Source organism: Ambystoma mexicanum, chromosome 6p (assembly GCF_040938575.1).
Source record: "Ambystoma mexicanum isolate Mex_15411 chromosome 6p, UKY_AmexF1_1, whole genome shotgun sequence".
Classification (NCBI taxonomy): Eukaryota; Metazoa; Chordata; class Amphibia; order Caudata; family Ambystomatidae; genus Ambystoma; species Ambystoma mexicanum.
The window spans coordinates 1,152,822,877-1,152,842,306 of NC_090935.1; the positions used below are offsets into that span (position 1 = coordinate 1,152,822,877).

Here is a 19,430-nt window from a genome sequence, read left to right on the forward strand (position 1 = left end):
GTAGCTGATTTTAGATACTGAATACTTTTATAAAAGTCTTCATTTTATGAATCTTATTACGCTATACATTGAAACGAAAGTAATAATTTCTTAAGCGCATTCTTCTTTTGTGTTTCACAAAGAGCTGAGACTCCAATATTAAAATGTGTGGCATCATCTTGTAGAAAGGGATATTTCTGAACACACTGTTTTGTCAGAAGGGTCGGTGAAATGTAACTAAGTAACAAGTTTGTCTTTGCTGACGTCGTGATTTTTTGTTATTTACATCCAACAGAGTGGCGTGTTGACTGTAAAACTAGGCGGAGATATGGGCACCTACGTCATCAACAGACAGACACCTAACAAACAAATTTGGCTGTCGTCCCCAACCAGGTATAAATATAAACCGTGCTGTATGCTTTTTATCTGCTGTAATAATTCAGAGTTGCCATTTATCTGAGCCAAACCACTGGCCTAGGTTGAAAAAAGAACCTTTCACCCAAAGAGTAGGCTAGGTTTTGGCACAAGCTGATCGGTAAACGCAACATTTCTGATACTGGTGCTTTCTCTAAAACACGAGAATGTGTCCACACATTAAAACTGCAAAGGCTGAAACTATTGTTTCATACTTGGTCACTACATACATTTCAACATGTTATGAACAGGAACCCAAATGTATCCTGTGACGTACTTTTATTTTCCCTTTCAAAAGGGTGCACTTACACTGGTTGATGAATCCTTCCTTTAGAGAAGCTGGTATGAGGTACTTCTCACATGCGTTGGATAATTTAAAAAATGTCAAACTATTTAAATGTAAGCCTTTAGTGATTTAAATGTTAGCTTGTTCAACATTTAAATCGAGTATTTGTTTTTTTCGGCAGTCTCTTACAAGAACAGTTGGCCTTTCGTGTGTGATATACCCGATTTATAATAACAGATAGCTTTATGGAGTTAATTCGTATAGAACAGTTGGCACACCTTTGCAGGCATTATTAAGACCTCAACTTTCACTCTTTTACACACCGAATATGAGGCCTCCTTCTATTTGCCCCCTCCGCCGGCCACATGTTCATGGGTCACCAGTACCTATATTTTATATACTATATAGGGTGATGACTCTCGCATACATTTTGTGTGTTATGGGCATCATCATAACTGTGCTGGTGCGGTAACAACGTGCCGATATTAAAGCACATCGGCATGTTACCACACCGGCAAAGAACACGTTTGTTGGTGGGATGGCCAGAAGAGCTGGAGGGAATTCCGCCACAGTACCAGCAAAAACAGCCTTTATTACCGGCACATTCCCTCACGGAGTCCTCTGGAATGGGGCTTTACCACCCTCACTGCCACTGGTCATCCGGTGGTAATTCTGCCAGACCAAGTGGCGGTACCAGTAATTCCGTTTGTCGGTATCATGACGGATTTACTGCCAGGATACCGGCAAATGTATGAGTCTCGGGGCTGTAATAAAATGAATGTTATTCCCCATGTCACTAGTACTCGTTGTATCGACCTTGGAAGCATGAAAAGCTGTCTTGTGCCAGGATTCAAAGCTGTGAGCTTCAAGGATTCAGTGATTTCTATGGAGGATGCGACAGCCCTCTCGGTCATCTTACTGGCTTTGCTGTTACTGCTAATGAGGATGCTTCGGCCTAGGATGTGCCATTCTTTCAAATAACTTTAAATTAAGAATGTTTTGGGTGCATCGTGAATGAGCACGCTGTCCTCTTTTGCACCGTGGCTCACTTCATCCGATCATCTTTCCACTCCAGCTTCACTTTAGGCTTCCCAAAACATGCCGGGAATAGAACACTGACAGGTTCGATGTTTAGAAGTACCCCGGGTCAGCAGCCTCTGCATTCTCCCTGCTGTCGGCACAGAGGAAACACTGGAGAAGGGATCGGCTTGTGAGCTGTAAAGGATGACTGCTGAGTCCTGGTTGCTGATTATCGGCACCCATCATTTGGCGTATTGGGCATACAGGTGTATGAAGAAGGTTCAGATCTTAAAGGGAGGTCCGTCCCCCAATGGGATGACCAGAGACTGCAGTGCTAGGAGGCCTGAGGAGAATGCACAATGTGCCAAGTCCTAGGATACGATGGCGGAGATGCAGGTTTGAGGCCTAAGGCTGGCATTGTGATGGTTTGATCTGTGGTGTTTCCATTGTGTGAACCCAAAGCTGTAACCACTCTGGTTAAGTTTTGTGTTTACGAGGAACCTGAAGCATGTGCTCTTCGTTGTATGCATAAAGCAGATGCTGGGAAAGTCCTCGTGTTCATGGCCAGCTCCGTTGAAAGCATAGCACAAAGACCTAACCATGGCATTGATGCTCTTCCCAAATCCCCTCACCCACCCTGGGCCACATGCCCGTGAACAGGTATAGAACAGACTGGTATGATTACTACTGCTGGCAGGTATCTACCAGGATGAAGTTCACTGTTAGTGGGCAGAAATAACGTCCCACACTGATCGCTGATTTTGCCACCTTTGCTGTAAGAATGATAAGCCCCGGTGAGCTGTTTTGTAAGGTTTCACGTGTGCATACTGCCTACATAATGTGTGTTGCACTACCCAGTTCCCCTTTCATGAGCATTACTCATCTTAAAGCATTATAGATTCTGGAAGCTTCCTAAAATTAATCCACTGTTGTGGCGGTCATCTACCTTTGCTTGTGAGGATGTTTTAGACCAGCGATTCACATGTTTGACTGAGGCTCCAAAAATACACTTAATAAAAACTGAACAACCAGGCGTGCAATTCTTTTCATAGATGCAGTCCATCCATCTTGCCAAAAATGACGAGCTTTACCACGGAGGGCAGGTGGGGTGGGGGGCGTCTGTCCCCTTTTGTTGGCCTCTGCAGCCAGGCCCTATGGGGGCCTGCTTGAATTAAACTCTTGATTAGTATGCACATTTACACTTTAATTAAAATACGGAAGGGGAAGCAACATTATTGAATACCTTTTAAAGGTAGCCTAGCACTGAATGGGAAAGGGGAATTGCAACCATCTGTTGACTGCTGACGCCCCTCTGTACCCATCTACTTGCTGCATAACGTTCAGTTCTGGCAATTGCCTGGTTTCTGTGGCATTAATGCTTTACCATGTCTTCTGCGTAGTGGTTTATTGCAGTATGTCTGTAGTGCTAAATTGGCACTGGAGCACTGCGCAGCACGTTTATTCCAACCATTAAAAAAACGATTTAACCATAAACTGCAGAAGAAAGAAAATCAGCCAGGATGTCAAAGGTGTCTTTATACAAATTAGCCCCCCTGTTGGAATGTTGCAGATGACTCAGCCAATCAGAATGGTGGAATTACGGCACTAAACTCTAATAGTGACCGGAATTTCACCCTGGCTACGGCAGAGACATTGTAAACATCCCCCGTGAGTGTCCCGGGCAAACTCTAGGACCTCCTGCTTCTCGTCTACATTCCCATGCTTCCTCTGCCTTCCCTGTGGACTGGTTGCACCACCTGTATCTCTTCTTCATATTGGGCTCAGCTACCTACACTGTTTCATCAATGCCCACACTTTCTGCCCTTACTCGTTTCGTCAAGGGTGCTGGGATACTATGTTAATGCTGCATACCTGGAAATACTATTAAGCTTGTCCTGCCCCAGCCCTAAACGCTTAGCACTCCTGCCTGGGGTGGGTATATGGACTGGCTTAGGTGCCATACGCCCTCGTTAACAGCCCTCTCTTCACCTGGGACCAATACAATAGATGTTCAGGCACCTACTACCCCCATTTTACCCCTCGCCAGGGGGCGCTAATGCTTATACATAATATATAACAGCCGCCATGATAATAGGAAAGGATGGATATTATAGCTTTATGGACCTGCAGTGAGGGACATACCGGGCGTTTTGGGCCCTGAAGACCAAGTTAATGGCCTGAGCGAAGTGACGGCCTTTAACGAGGTATGAGGGACCATAACACCCGGTACGGGCCGAGGTGCAGGTCTATAAAGCTAACACCTTCAGTTTTTAAAGTGGAATACATGAGACCTGTTCAATTGAAGTACAAAAAATTGCTAAATGGTAAATAAATGTTGCAGACATTATGGGCCTGATTCATGGAAGTGTTTTTATAATGGCGCAATCCCATAGGAAAACGTTCTACGAATCGGGCCCTAAGTATTTATTTGGAAAGGGGTTACAGGTTGGAAAGTGCAGTTTTCAAAAGAAACTTTTCTATTTAAGGTTTAAGTGTGTGGTGCCATAGAAATTAAGGGTGCAATTGATAAATTGCCCATGGGGAACAAGCACATCAGTTTATATTTGGGGTTGAGGTGGTAGACCGCAAATTATGCCCAGATGATGTGCTTTGTAGTACATCTGGAAACGTTTTTTCAGCCTCTACATTTGTTTTCTGGGACAGTTTAGGATATTTATTATTTTGTTGGCTGCAGGAGTACATATGGCACCACTTACAGTATTGGGCTTTGATGTGCTTGGACGTTCATCTGGTAAAGTTATTGCAGTTGGTTTTTCACAGCTTTCTATTACTGCAGGATATTGTCTTTTTCTGCTTGTTGTAGGTGTATCTGTGTCCGCTTTTGTGGTTAAATACGAAGTTGCTGTTTTGTCGTGTGGTTTTCCTACATTGTGTAGAAGTCCAGACCATTCCCTTCTCTGAGTACTGTGCTGTGGCTAGAGCACTGTGGTATCCTACAGGGGGAGAACATTTCAGATTTTAGTCCATTGGTGAAAGGACTGCACCAAATGGCGTGTTACCTAAATCAAAGATTTGTCTGCGGAAAGATCTTTGCTTCGTTTTGCAACTCGGCCCTTAACCATGACCATAAAAATAACGCTCTACCCGGGGATCAAACTTTTTCTCCTTTATGTTTTCATCTGAACCATTGAACATTGTCTGTGTTGCTATTTATGTTCTGTTTTCATTTTTTCCTATTTGCAATGCTCCTTGAAATTGATTGTTGGTTACTGTGAGCTTTATACATTTTGAGATATTAAATGGAATGCCCCTCATATAAATAGATGTATTGGATGCAAAATAGCATGGTTTTCCTAAGTTTAAAAACTAGTTTGGCATTATTTAAATCAAATTTGGACCTGCCACGTTAGCCGCTGCAGGTCTACTTGTACAAGGTGGAGTGTGATCAAATCTCCCCCTCGTTGTAGAAATAAACGGATTACATTGCATTGAATTCCATTATCTTTGTTTCAGGGTTTCTTTGGCAAATTTAGCATACAAAGGCAAATCTAGATGTATATTAGATTTTTTCATTTGATGGGTCTTCAGACACAGACAAGGATTTCAGGGATCTACTTCCCTAATATGGAAGAGTGCTCATGGATTCCGACTTGTCATGGCCAGCACACCATTTGATCCATTTGCAAGGCTCATATATGCAGCCTTACTACCATAATTAGACACTCACTCTTTAAGTCCCTTGTAACTGTGGTGACAAATCCAGGGAATTCGTTCCTTCTCCCAAGGGGCAGACCTCCCCTTTGGCACTACGGAGGTTAACCCTCTACGCTCAACACAACCTATTGGGAAAGTGCAAGCGGGATCCCACCAGGGGTGACTCACCATTAGAGGACAAGGAATCTACAAGCAGGGTTTTTACTCCATCGCCTTCACATACAGAATCCCATTTGTTTGTTTTCTATAGAAACATTGATCAGGGCAATGATATACAAGGCCCTTTAAGAATGGCTGATGTGGTTTCTGACCCTTTATTGGTGCCATCCTTGCCCGAAGCGCACAGCCAATAAGTCACCCCAACTTGTTGCAGGGAGAAACATAAAGATCCTGTGAAAGCAACATAAGGGGGAAGCAAGAGAGGGAAAGAGACACAGACCTGAGGAGTGATGCAGAGGAGAGAACCTCTCCCTTTGAGTCAGAGCCAGTAAGCAGCACCACGCCGTCGGCATGGGGAGCGGACAAGCGAGAAATCCTGTGGAACGCTACTGCCTTCACCAAGGGCAGGAGTCGGAGGAGCTCAAGCCCGCCGAACGGAGAAGAGGCGCTGCCTCCCCAGAAGTGTTAGACTGGCACCTACCAAGCAGAAGTCCTTTCGTGCACTGACAGGAGGAACTGACGGAAGCAAACCGACTAGAATGACCAGAGGGAAACCAGAGCTGTGGTTCCGCAGCACCTAAGAAGACGGCCTCCCCCATGAACGTCACCAAAGAGCACAGGGTACACAGAGGGCCCTGGAGCAGAGAGGAGGGTGGCAAGGCAAGACAATTACCCAAGAAAGGGTGAAAACCCCACCATCCCAAAAAGGGGTGAGATACAAGATAGTCCAAGAAGGGGTGAGAAACTTTATAGCCCTAGATGAGGTACGGTACTAGACAACCCAAGAAGGGGTGAGAAGCCCACCATCCCAAGAAGGGGTGTTATACAAGCCAACTCAGCAAGGAGTGATAAACCCACCAACCCAAGAAGGTGCAAGACACAAGACAACCCAAGAAGGGTTGAGAAACCTGACATCCCAAGAAGCATCGAGATAACAGATACCCCAAGGATGGGTGAGAAACCAGACCACTCAAATGGTTGGAATCCCAAGAAGGGGCAAGTCGCAAGGTACTCCAAGACGGGGCAAAAGGCAAGAGAGCCCAAGGCAAGGGGAGAGAGAGAGAAGAAACTCTAAAGCGACCTAAGAAGCGGAAGACAAGGGTGTGAGAGATAGAACTCATGGTGCGAGAAGTAGGACCCCAAGGCAAGGTGCAGACAACAATCCTTTCAAGCAGGGAGAAGGAAGGGAAACCCCAAAATGGTGTGGGAGACACCATAGTTCAGGACTGGGTAATTACAGGTTTACCCAAATTAACAAAGACTGTTACACAAGGCAGAAAGAAAGGTTTACTACAGTCATTAATTGAGTCTCAATTCACACTAGCAAATATTTTGTATAATTTAAGTAGAATATCTAACACACTCGGATGGTGCACAGGTCCTCACCCCCCCCCCCCCCTCAATTTAGGTTGTATATATTTGTCTGAAGGGAAAAATAGGATCACCTTATTAGGTCTTATATGTACATCCTAGAGGTAGTCAAATGGATTGTAGGTGAATATTTTACCTATATTTATTCATAAAATGTCTTTATTAAATCAAAAGGTTTAGGTGAAACAGTTTTTGTTAAAAAAAAAGTTTATTCCTTCTACCGTTTAAAGAGATACATAATTTTCATGAAAACTAATGAATGGTAAAACAAGCTGTTGATTTTGTATCACTAATATTAGGAAGTAGAAAGTATTGCCGGAGGGAAACATTAAAATGAATACAAATAAAATTCATGAAGGTCAATTAATGATTGCAGTAAGTAATGTTAAACCCTTTTACCATAAATAAACTTGATTCCAGAATTTACAAAATTATACATGTATTTTTTCTAGTTATAAAAATATTTAGAATGTATATTTCATTATATGTACTTTGAATAGTGGATCAACTTTGCCTAAGAATAGAACATTTGCTATTGTCTACTGTTAATAAAAGGTTTGACCAATACAATAGTACAAAAAAAAGAAACAATCACCAAATGACAGAAAAACACAAGTTGTGATGGCTAAGTGCTGTAAATGAGAGCTCAGAAATGCACGTCTGCTTCAGTGTTGTGTACTAGTTTCAACCTAATGCCCACCAATTCAAGGACCATGTCTTCTTCGGGACAATCTGGCTTGTGTGATATGTAAATATCTGTAACGCTCACCTGATTCCCGTAGAGGCGCCGGTCTTGACTGGGCGTATACCGTATCTTCAAAGGTGATGTGTAACACACGGCTGGCTCTTTGGGCTGGACCTCTGTGCACTGTATGTCTGACTCGAAGGGTAAGATGTCTGCAGATAGAAAATATGGGATTAAGGAACTGGGTTATTGAATGTCTCTCTCTTCTTCCCTTTCTCTTCTCCTGTAGAACCCCAAAGGTTAACGCTCTCACCTTAGGTAAGTGAACACCGTGCTCTCCATCTGCCTCGGGGCAGGTTGCTGTAACCAGTTTCTTCACTGGATAAGGGGAGCAGGCCTCTTGACTTCAGAGGACTGCTGTCTGTCGTTTACTGCACGAACGGGAAGTTTCGAGTAATCCTAATGTCTTTAAAGTCTTTAGTAATGATGTCTCTTGTTTTGCAGGGTTCCGGCGATGGCGGATGACGGGCTGAAGTGAGTTGAAGATAGAGCCCGTTTGATGAATAGAAGCGCCTGGAAGCACGTAAGTAAGCGCTTGTTGCCTGCTTCACGATGCGCTCTAACTGTCTTTTTATTTTGCAGGTACAAGTTCGGAGCGGCTGCAGGGTGCCGGAATACCCACTGGGTTAGATGTGGAAAGGAGTAATGGCACGTGAGTATTAAAGTTCCCCAATGTCTTTAAACGCACCTTGTTTTGTCTTTCAGATGCGGGATGCAGCGCCGAAGGCCTCCGGAGCGTGCGAAGAGTTGGTAAGCCTTTGTCTTTCAGATGCCGGAATGCAGCGCAAGGCGTTGGTGACAGCCGATGGACCAGGTAAGTGAAGAGCTGTCACTGAAGACCGTAATGCTAACCTGTTCTTTCTTGTCCTTATAGGTGTTGCTGAAGACTGGATTCAGGATGGTAAGCCTTTTTCCTTAGGCCCAGGATCAGATGCAGAAGACACGATGAGCGTTCTGCTGCAGAGGATGCAGAATAACGCAAAGCAAGATTCATCCATCGGGTGTGGTTTAAATGGCCTCCTGTAGTGCTTAGGTGTCTCCTTCCACAGCCACGCCTAGGTAAGAAAAGAGTTCCTGCTTTCCAGAAGAGTTCCAGTGTTCTGAATCTAGGGAGTGGCTCCTGCCCCACCCAACAGGAAAAGTAGTTCCAAACAGAAGAGGATCAGAGGCTCAACTGGCAGGCAAGTAAGCAGCATGGTCTGCTTCAGGTAAGTCCACCCAAGCATTATGAGCCCGGCGCTTCCAGCGCTGGGACTGGGCATATTTATGAGCCTGGTGCCACTGGCGCCAGGACTGGGTCCAAAAGGTCCCAATTGGGACTGGTTGGCACTCGGAACCTGGGTTATGGATCTGCTTCCAAGGGAGTTGGGAAAACCCTGACCTTTTGGAAGCAGAGATCATGACAGTACCCCCCCTCAAGGCCCCCTCCCAAACCAGGCTTCTCCGGGGGTTTTGGCTTGTCAGGAAATGTTCGGTGAAATCTTTTGATTAGGCGAGGAGCGTGGACATATTCAGCAGGTTCCCAGGATCTCTCTTGGGGGCCATAGCCTTTCCAGTCAATTAGGTAAAATAGTTTAGATTTGGAGATCTTGGAGTCCAGAATGCTTTTGACTTCAAACTCTAGTTCTCCATGAACTAGGATAGGTTTTGGAGATTTAGTTAGTCGGGTTTGAGGTTGCACGGGTTTTAATAGAGAGATGTGGAAGACCGGATGTATCTTCATGTGCGGGGGCAAGTCCAACTTGACCGCTACTGGGTTTACTATGGTAGTGATGGAATAGGGACCAAGGTATCTTGGGTTGAATGTGCATGGCCATTTTAGAGGTAGATATTTGGTGGATAACCAGACTTGATATTGAGGGGCTTCCTTCCGATGTTGATCTGTTCCTTTCTTGTATTGTTCTTTAGCCCTTTGAAGGTGAGAAACAGCTTCCTTAAAGGCTTGGGTGATTGTAGAATGCAGGTAGTCTACTGCTGGTGTTTCAAGATCTTGGAGGGGATCCAACTCCGAGGTTCGAGGGTGACTGCCGTACAAAAGAAAAAACGGGGTTTTCCCAGTTCCCGAATGGACAGAGTTATTGTAGGCATATTCGGCTATCCAAAGGATGTCTTTCCAAGTTTTTTCCGTTTGTTGCAGCATGCAGCGTAAATACTTTTCCAGAGTTTGATTGGTCCTCTCGGTTTGTCCGTCGGTCTGAGGGTGGTGACTGGTCGATAGTCTCACATCAATTTGAGCCGACCGACAGCAACTTCGCCAAAAATGAGAAATAAATTGACTACCTCGATCTGAAATTAGAACCGAAGGAAAACTGTGCAGTCGGACGATGTTTTCGAGAAATTCTCGGGCCAGAGTTGCTGCTGTTGGCAAGCCTTTGAGCGGAATGAAATGCGCCATCTTGGAGAATAAGTCCACGATTACTAGAATCGTATTGTATCCGGAGCATGGAGGTAGATCGGTGATGAAGTCCATAGAAAGCGTATGCCAAGGGCGAGGTGGGATGTCAATAGGGCGTAAGAGGCCTGCTGGTCTTTCCTTTTGACTCTTGTTTTGGGCTAATACTCCACAGGACATTATAAAGTCTCTGATATCTTTTTTCCAAGACGGCCACCAGAAGTAGCGCTTGATCTTTTCTGAGGTCTTGGACATACCGGGATGTCCTTCCATTAAAGAATCGCGATAACAAGAGATTACTTTTTTCTGTAAATCTGTGCTGGGTGTAGGTATAATCGTTCTTGGAAATACAATAAGTTGTCCTTTACTGCAAAGTCCTTTCCCTGCAGATGCCAATTCTGTATGTCTGCTGGAGTTACAAGTTGCCTGGCTTTATCCTTAACTTCCTCTATGGATTCTGTGGCGATTACACCCAGAATTCTTTGTTCGGGAATGATTGGTACAGGTTTAGGGTTGATCAAGTGTTCTTCCACTCCCATCCGAGAAAGGGCATCAGCTTTACCGTTCTTTGTACCAGGTCGATAGGTAATTATGAAGTCAAACTCGGCAAAGAATAATGCCCAACGGAGTTGTCTAGAGGATTGGGCTTTTGCGGTTTTCAAATATTGCAGGTTTCAGTGATCCGTAATCACAGTAACGGTGTGTCGGGCCCCCAGCAGATAATGCCGCCAAGCCTTAAAGGCAGACTTGATAGCCAGAAGTTCCTTGTCAGTAATCGTGTAATTGATTTCAGGAGGCGAGAATTTGCGGGACCAAAATGCCACGGGATGCAACTGATTGGTTACCGGGTCCTTTTGTGATAGAACTGCCCCCATGGCAAGGCTTGAAGCATCAGTTTCCACGATGTAGGGGAGTTCGGGGCGAGGGTGTTTTAAGATTGGTGCAGAGATAAATTTAGTCTTCAAATCCTGGAAAGCTTGTTCCGCCTCGGTAGACCATTCAAAACGTTTGTTTTTCTTTAACAAGGCAGTGATGGGCTGGACTATTCGAGAGAATTCGGGGATAAACCTGCGGTAAAAGTTAGCGAAGCCTAACATGCTTTGCACACCTTTTACGGAGGATGGTGATGGCCATTTGAGAACTGCATCGACCTTCTTTGAATCCATACGCACTCCGCCAGGTGATAATATGAATCCCAAGAATTCAACTTCAGTCACGTTGAAAACACATTTTCCAACTTAGCGAAAAGTTTGTGTTGACGCAATCTTTCGAGGACCATTTTCACGTGTTTCCGATGTTCAGATTCCGATGAAGAATAAACGAGGATGTCGTCAATGTAAACAACAACACACACATCTATGAGCTCTCTGAGGACATCGTTCATAAAATATTGAAAGGCGGCCGGGGCATTGCAAAGTCCGAAGGGCATGACCTGATATTCAAATAGCCCATACTTGGTGCGGAAGGCCGTCTTCCATTCATCGCCCTCTTTTACTCGTACCAAGTGGTAAGCTCCTCTAAGATCCAGCTTTGTATATATGCATGCTTTTCTGACTTGGTCCAGGAGTTCAGGGATCAAAGGTAACGGATATCTATTCTTAACGGTGATCTGGTTCAGGGAGCGATAATCTATACAAGTTCTAAGGTCTCCTTCCTTTTTTGGAACGAAGAACAAAGCTGAAGAAGCAGGGGACTTGGAAGGACGAATAAACCCATTTGCCAGGTATTGATCCAGGTATTGTCGAAGGTGAAGGTTCTCAGGCTCGGTGAGGGCATAAATTCTACTACAAGGAGGAGTAGATCCAGGTATCGGGTCTATCTGGCAGTCATAAGACCTATGAGGAGGTAGAGAGTTAGCCTGATCCTTCCGGAAAACATCTTGGTATTCTAGGTATTCGGGAGGTAACTGGGGAGTCTCTGAAGAAATTGCTGCCAGTGCAACACCAGGTGGAGGGTGACAAGTAGAGACACATTCTGGAAACTGGACCGTTCTTGCTCGCCAATCGATCAGAGGATTGTGTTTCTCTAACCAAGGTATTCCTAGAATAATCTGAAACTGAGGGGCCTTGATCACATCGAACACGATCTTCTCATGGTGTCCATCTTGACTTACTAGCGTCACCTCTTGAGTGGTATGCGTTACTGGCCCGGAGGCTATCTCCGTACCATCCACCGTAGTAATGACGTCCTTTACAGCCTTGGGACAAAGAGTTAGATTCATCCTCAAAACCATTTCATGATCCACATAATTTCCGATGGCACCGCTGTCGACGTAAGCTTCAATTGCATGTAATCGATCCGGATTATCAGGGCTAATGAGGACCATAGGTATCACGAAATGCGAGGTCACGGAACTGGTTTTCACGCTCGGCAAGAGGACCTCTATTCTTGTTGGGCGAGGTCGTTTCCCTGCTCAGAGTTTGTAACTTTGGTAACTGCAGCTCCTACTGCCTTCTTGGCAGGTTTCACCGGACAGTCTCGAAGAAAGTGCCCCGAGTTTCCGCAATAGAGGCATAATTGCAACTGTTTTCTCCTTTCCCACTCCTTTTGTGTTAGAGGACCTTTCAGACCCCCTATTTGCATGGGTTCCCCGGAGTCTACTCCTTTGGAAGGAGTTGGCGGTTTGGAAAATACTCGAGCATCAAACTTGGAACGATCGGCCTTCCTGTTCTGCAGTCTGTGATCTATTTGAACGACTAAGTCTATATAGTCCGAACAATCTTGTGGGGGATTCACTACTTGGGCTAACACATCTTTGAGCTTTCCATGTAGACCTCTATAAAACAGCGTAATCCTTTTGTCCTCAGGCCATTGAGTTTCCACTATCAGTCTGTTGAAAGACGCAATATAAGCCAAAAGGTCTTGATTACCTTGTCGCAACGAAAGAAGCTCATTGTCCAAGGCCTGCCCCTGTGAATGTCTTGCAAACAGTTTTTCCATACTGAGCTGAAAAGCTTGAAAATCATGGAGGACCGGATCATCTTGATTTACTAGAGGGATCGACCAGTCTGCCGCATTGCCACTAAGGTACGAAAGCACGAAAGCTACTTTAGCTTGATCAGTTGGAAAGGCTGCTGGCCGGCATAAGAAATGCAACCGGCACTGATTGATAAATACTGCAAACCTTTTTGGGTCACCAGAAAATCGTTCGGGCGGAGCCAGAGGTACATTCCCAGGTAGGTTGATCTGCACTGGATTCATAGAGGATGTAGAAGGAAGATTTCCCCCAGATGCGGGTAACGGGGTCTGTCCGGCTTGTGACTGTAGCAATTGTCTAGCGAGATCATCTGTTCGCTCCTTGGAAATAATCAGTTCCCTTCTTAGAGCGTTCGCACTTCTGCCCTTAGTTCCCCAAGTAACTGGGCTAGCTGGTCGGTATCCGAGGTTTCCATAGCACCTGGACCGGAGTTTTGTGGTAGGCTTTGCGTTCTGTAACGCTCACCTGATTCCCGTAGAGGCGCCGGTCTTGACTGGGCATATACCGTATCTTCAAAGGTGATGTGTAACACACGGCTGGCTCTTTGGGCTGGACCTCTGTGCACTGTATGTCTGACTCGAAGGGTAAGATGTCTGCAGATAGAAAATATGGGATTAAGGAACTGGGTTATTGAATGTCTCTCTCTTCTTCCCTTTCTCTTCTCCTGTAGAACCCCAAAGGTTAACGCTCTCACCTTAGGTAAGTGAACACCGTGCTCTCCATCTGCCTCGGGGCAGGGTGCTGTAACCAGTTTCTTCACTGGATAAGGGGAGCAGGCCTCTTGACTTCAGAGGACTGCTGTCTGTCGTTTACTGCACGAACGGGAAGTTTCGAGTAATCCTAATGTCTTTAAAGTCTTTAGTAATGATGTCTCTTGTTTTGCAGGGTTCCGGCGATGGCGGATGACGGGCTGAAGTGAGTTGAAGATGGAGCCCGTGTGATGAATAGAAGCGCCTGGAAGCACGTAAGTAAGCGCTTGTTGCCTGCTTCACGATGCGCTCTAACTGTCTTTTTATTTTGCAGGTACAAGTTCGGAGCGGCTGCAGGGTGCCGAAATACCCACTGGGTTAGATGTGGAAAGGAGTAATGGCACGTGAGTATTAAAGTTCCCCAATGTCTTTAAACGCACCTTGTTTTGTCTTTCAGATGCGGGATGCAGCGCCAAAGGCCTCCGGAGCGTGCGAAGAGTTGGTAAGCTTTTGTCTTTCAGATGCCGGAATGCTGTGTGAAGACCTCCGGAGCGCACGAAGAGTAGGTAAGCCTTTGTCTTTCAGATGCCGGAATGCAGCGCGAGGCGTTGGTGACAGCCGATGGACCAGGTAAGTGAAGAGCTGTCACTGAAGACCGTAATGCTAACCTGTTCTTTCTTGTCTTTATAGGTGTTGCTGAAGACTGGATTCAGGATGGTAAGCCTTTTTCCTTAGGCCCAGGATCAGATGCAGAAGACACGATGAGCGTTCTGCTGCAGAGGATGCAGAATAACGCAAAGCAAGATTCATCCATCGGGTGTGGTTTAAATAGCCTCCTGTAGTGCTTAGGTGTCTCCTTCCACAGCCACGCCTAGGTAAGAAAAGAGTTCCTGCTTTCCAGAAGAGTTCCAGTGTTCTGAATCTAGGGTGTGGCTCCTGCCCCACCCAACAGGAAAAGTAGTTCCAAACAGAAGAGGATCAGAGGCTCAACTGGCAGGCAAGTAAGCAGCATGGTCTGCTGCAGGTAAGTCCACCCAAGCATTATGAGCCCGGCGCTTCCAGCGCTGGGACTGGGCATATTTATGAGCCTGGTGCCACTGGCGCCAGGACGGGGTCCAAAAGGTCCCAATTGGGACTGGTTGGCACTCGGAACCTGGGTTATGGATCTGCTTCCAAGGGAGTTGGGAAAACCCTGACCTTTTGGAAGCGGAGATCATGACAATATCACACCAAACATGCAAATCAGACTGTAGGACTTAAGTCATGCTGATTATTTAAAAAAAATAAAATGTTGCCTATTTTAAAGGGAAAGGTTTCACAAAGAATTATGCAAGGAAACTGCAAATGTTTCTTTGGAGGATCAACGGTATCATTTTGATCAAATCTTTCCCAAAGCACCACAGTTTGTGCTTCATCTTACTTCATGCTGGCAAAAGGGATTTGTTTTACCTAAAGAGGAAGACTAGGATATATGGCAGAAGGAATACATCAACTGCTTATCAGCGCATAAAATACCCATATACACTACCAATTGCCTATATTTCATTTTATTTGGTAATATGTATGCCACTCGCCACCGAAAAAAAGATATCTGATTGCTCTTCCATCCAATGAAAAGGGAAAATAGCCTGATTAGAGATGGTGGGTTCTAGGATTAACTGAGGCCAGTATGAGGAAACCTAAAACAACCATGCCTCCAATTTTTGTCAAAATGATGAGGGTGGGGGGCGCTGTTGAGCAGCCTGCAAGATGGCTGCCTAGCTTTCAAGCTCCGTGCCCGACTGCTGTATATCCACCCGCATCAGCGGTTCCCTGCACCATCCGATGCTGGGAGTTAGTGCATCGTGTTTGCCGTACTCGGAGCGACATATTGATCCATGTCGGGGTGAAAAACGTAACTTTATCACCGAGCAGGACCCTTTTTTCTCCTGACCCTGCCCCCGCTCATTGAGGCCTACCGGGGCCGTGTGTCGTTGCTGCGGGCCTGGCCCCTGTATGCTGCTGTGATTTTGATTTTCTAAACCTAGCGGAGCGGCTGTCTGCCTCTGGTGCCCTGAGGAGCCGCACACTATCGCCGCAGGGTTGGCCCGCCAGAGGCCACTGGAGCGGCGGACTATATTTCCTCCTTGCCTGGCCGCCTGCGCACCTGACCCTCTGCGCGTCGCTCCTGGGATGACGAGGCGATACCACTGCCCCTGAGATAACACGGCCTCCCCCGCCTGTGCCCGGCCCGTCGTACGCCCCCCCCCCCCCCCGCGAGGCGCCTATGGTGCGATGCTGACTGCTGCCAGCAGGTGAGGAGGTGGGGGGGCTGCGGTTGGTGTGTTTAACCCGCGCTGGGCTGGCCTGCAACGTGAGTCCCACTGGATCTGGGGTCCCTATACTTATCAAACTGCTGCGGAACTGTAGGCCCGTGGCGATAAACTGGACTGTGTGGCCCCTCTGGCCTGCGACTTGGCACAACGCCACCCCCCCTCCCCCCCTGCATGACCCTCGACGCCACTGCGGATTCAGCCCTCCTCCTATGGACCCAACGCCCTTGGGGACTGGCCCTGGCCGCCCACACTCTGTGCCTGCCTTGCGGCCTCTGTCTACGCCCTCCTCCTGCCACTACTAACGAGGTCTGTGGTCCCGCTCTGGAACGTTGTTGCCCAGTGAGCAGCTCAGCCCTACCCCTACACCGAATTTGAATTCCTGGTAACGGGAGATTGAGGCACCCCTTCTTGTCTCGATACTACTGTACCCAAGGGGCCCAAGGACCACAGACCTAACACCCTGCAAGGGCTGCCCTGCGGTGCTCCAGTGCACTCCCGTAGCATGCCAAGTAAATCACGCGGGACCAATAAGGCGGGAGCAATGGACAAATACGCTAAGTCACTTCCCAGACAGGAGCGGGGGGAGGGTCACCACTGAACCAGGTCGATTCTGAGACACCCTCGTGCCCCCCCCCCTCCCCCGAGCCTGACCTCACCACCTTGATGGAAACCATGGCGAAAAACTGTGTCATTCCGTGAGAAGCTGGATGACATTAATGCAAGTGTTGCCTCTATGCGGGCCAAACTGGATCAACATGGTACCAGGCTGGTGGAGGCCAAGACATGAATCAGGGCCAATGAGGATGGAGTGCACACTCTCCAAAACACGGTTTCTGAACTGGTGCATGATATGAAGCAGGTTAAGGCAAAATGCGATGATTTGGAGTCCAGGTCCCGTCGGAATAATCTCCGCATCGTGGGGGTCCCGGAATCTGCCCTCAAGGGCAAGATGGAGCAGGCTGTTGAAAATCTGCTGAGAGACCTGGGTAATCCCCAACTCTGCCCGTTCTTCACAATTGAGCGCGCTCATCGAGCGCTGACCCCCGTCGCAAGCCGGGGGACTTCCCCAGGCCGATCATTGCCAAGGTTTTGAGTTTTAGGGACAGAGACCATATACTATGCTTGGCCCGGGAGAAGGGGGAACTGAAATTTGAATCTCAGACTATTATTTCCAGACTTTTCCACCAATGTGCAAATGGAGCACAGGCAATTCAATGGCGTGAAAAAGTTGCTCAGGGAGAGGAAAAGTGAGTATGCCATGCTGTTCCCGGCACGCCTGAAGCTTACTCATCGCAATAAGTTATACTTTTTCACGGTGCCAGAGGAAGCGGTGAAATTCATCGAAGCCCACATCCCGCTTCCCGACTCGGTCAAGGAGCCAATAGTTGATGGCTGAAGAGGCGAACGCTGACCCGCACAGGTAGTCCGCCGTGGGCGCTGCTAACACATGCGACGTCTATATTTCCCTTGTAGTACTTATGAACCTTGCATCCTCTCTCTCCTCTGCTAATTGTAACCTGTTGTTAAGGCTCCCTGTATTGTACTAATTGATACCGCTGCATGACACACGGTGCGCTACACCAATCTCACACTCAAGTTGGGTTAACGGCAACAGCGGCTGCAGCTGCAATGCCGAGTTTGGCATGTTATGACCGTTGTATGCGCCTCAGTTGGGCGTGCAGGCAGGTGTGCCCCTGTTCCGTTGGGCGCGCCTTTGTTGGGTCTTGGGGCGGGTTCTTGTGCACTGCTTTGTTGGGGAGGGCAGTGAGGGTGGGGGGTGGCAAGGTTGAGGGATGTTATCTGAAAAATGGCAAGAAGAGTGTGGCTTGGAGGGTGGAAGGGTGTGTCACTGCATTGATAATCACCACATGGTCAACAATCAAAGCTACGCGATGCTGGGATGTCCCATAAAGTCGTAACATGGCTATTAGGCTAATGTCATGGAATGTTCGGGGGCTCAGTAATTTCACTAAGGCCCGCAGGATGACGGCATACGCCCAGAGGCATGGGGCCAATATTCTCCTTCTACAAGAAACCCACACACTTGCGCATCTCTCCTCCTCTCTGGCGCTGGCATGGGGCGCCAATAAATTCTACACTGCATCTTCCTCTCAGTCCAGGGGCGTTCTAACCTTGATTCACAAATCAGTGGAATTTTCCTTGCGCACTAGCCACATAGATCGAGAGGGTAGATACGTGATCCTCCATTGTCTATTAGCTAACACTGAGTGCCTGCTGATCAACACATACGCCCCGAGCATAGACACCCCAGACTTCTTCGATGATATCAATATCCTACTTCTGAGATGCATCGGGATCCCAGTTATTTGGGGTGGGGGACATGAATCTCATACTAAACACTAAGCTTGACAGATCGGGCACTGCACACAGGACGATGTCCAGAGCCGCTCGTCGGCTCCAGGCACACATGGGCCCAGCTGGCCTAATTGACGCCTGGAGAGCACTCAACCCACTGGCTAGGGAGTACACGTTTTACTCTTCTGCACACGACAGTCATTCCAGAATCGATCTCTTCCTCCTGTCGGCTGGGCTGATGGGGTAGAACCTCAGCATGCAGATATTACCATGCACACTTTCAGACCACTCCCCAGTGACACTCGACATTACCCTGCAGCCGCACTATCTCGGCACTCCAACTGGCGCTTTAAATCTGAGGCACTACATGACCTAGTTTTTAAGGCCGACATCCTTGCAGATATCAATTAGGTTTTTGACAACCATAAACGTCATGACACAACTGATGGGGTCCGGTGGGAGGCTTTCAAGGTGTTCATCGGAGGGATGTGTATCTCTAGGGAAGCAGGGGTCCTGAAAGACATTAGGTACTCTTTACAATGCTCCGAGTCAAAGCTCAAGGAACTAGAGCGTGAATAGGCCTCTGCTCCCTCCCCGTCCAAGTTGGCACAGATACGTGCGGAATTGGAGATCTTTGAGGCGCATGCCCTCAGGGAGATACGATATTACGCATGACCCATTGTGGCTCGTAAGTATGGCGAGGGGGAAAGACCCAGTCGAACCCTGGCCAGGCTGGCCCGGATTGAGGGGGGCAGAACCCGTATTGACAGTATTGGGAGCAAGGACGGTGTCTGACATTGGGCTGACCAACTCATTCTTGAGACCTTTTCGGAATTCTATGCTGCCCTTTATGCCCCGCAGAGTGAGCATAGCCCTCCGGACCTGGATCGTCTCCTTGACAGTATCCCCATGTCCTATATATCCCACGCCACTAAAGAGCAGCTGGACGCTCCCATCTCTCTCAACGAAATCACTGAGGCTATTTCCGCCCTCCCCAAAGGCAAGGCCCCCGGTCCGGATGGCCTGTCCGCTGAATTTTTATCAAGAGCATGTTGCTCTACTGGCCCCGCGCTTGCATGAAGTGTGGGATGA

General features: G+C 47.4%; 1 protein-coding gene across 2 annotated transcripts in view; it reads left to right on the forward strand.

The window, feature by feature from the left end:
• The window catches only part of FXN (frataxin), a 161,049-nt gene that overhangs the window by 118,455 nt on the left and 23,164 nt on the right, over nucleotides 1-19,430 (forward strand). For both annotated transcript variants that reach the window (XM_069625769.1, XM_069625770.1), the window contains one exon: nucleotides 275-372. In XM_069625769.1, coding sequence (XP_069481870.1) covers nucleotides 275-372 — 98 coding nt within the window. The remainder of the gene's footprint in view (nucleotides 1-274; nucleotides 373-19,430) is intronic.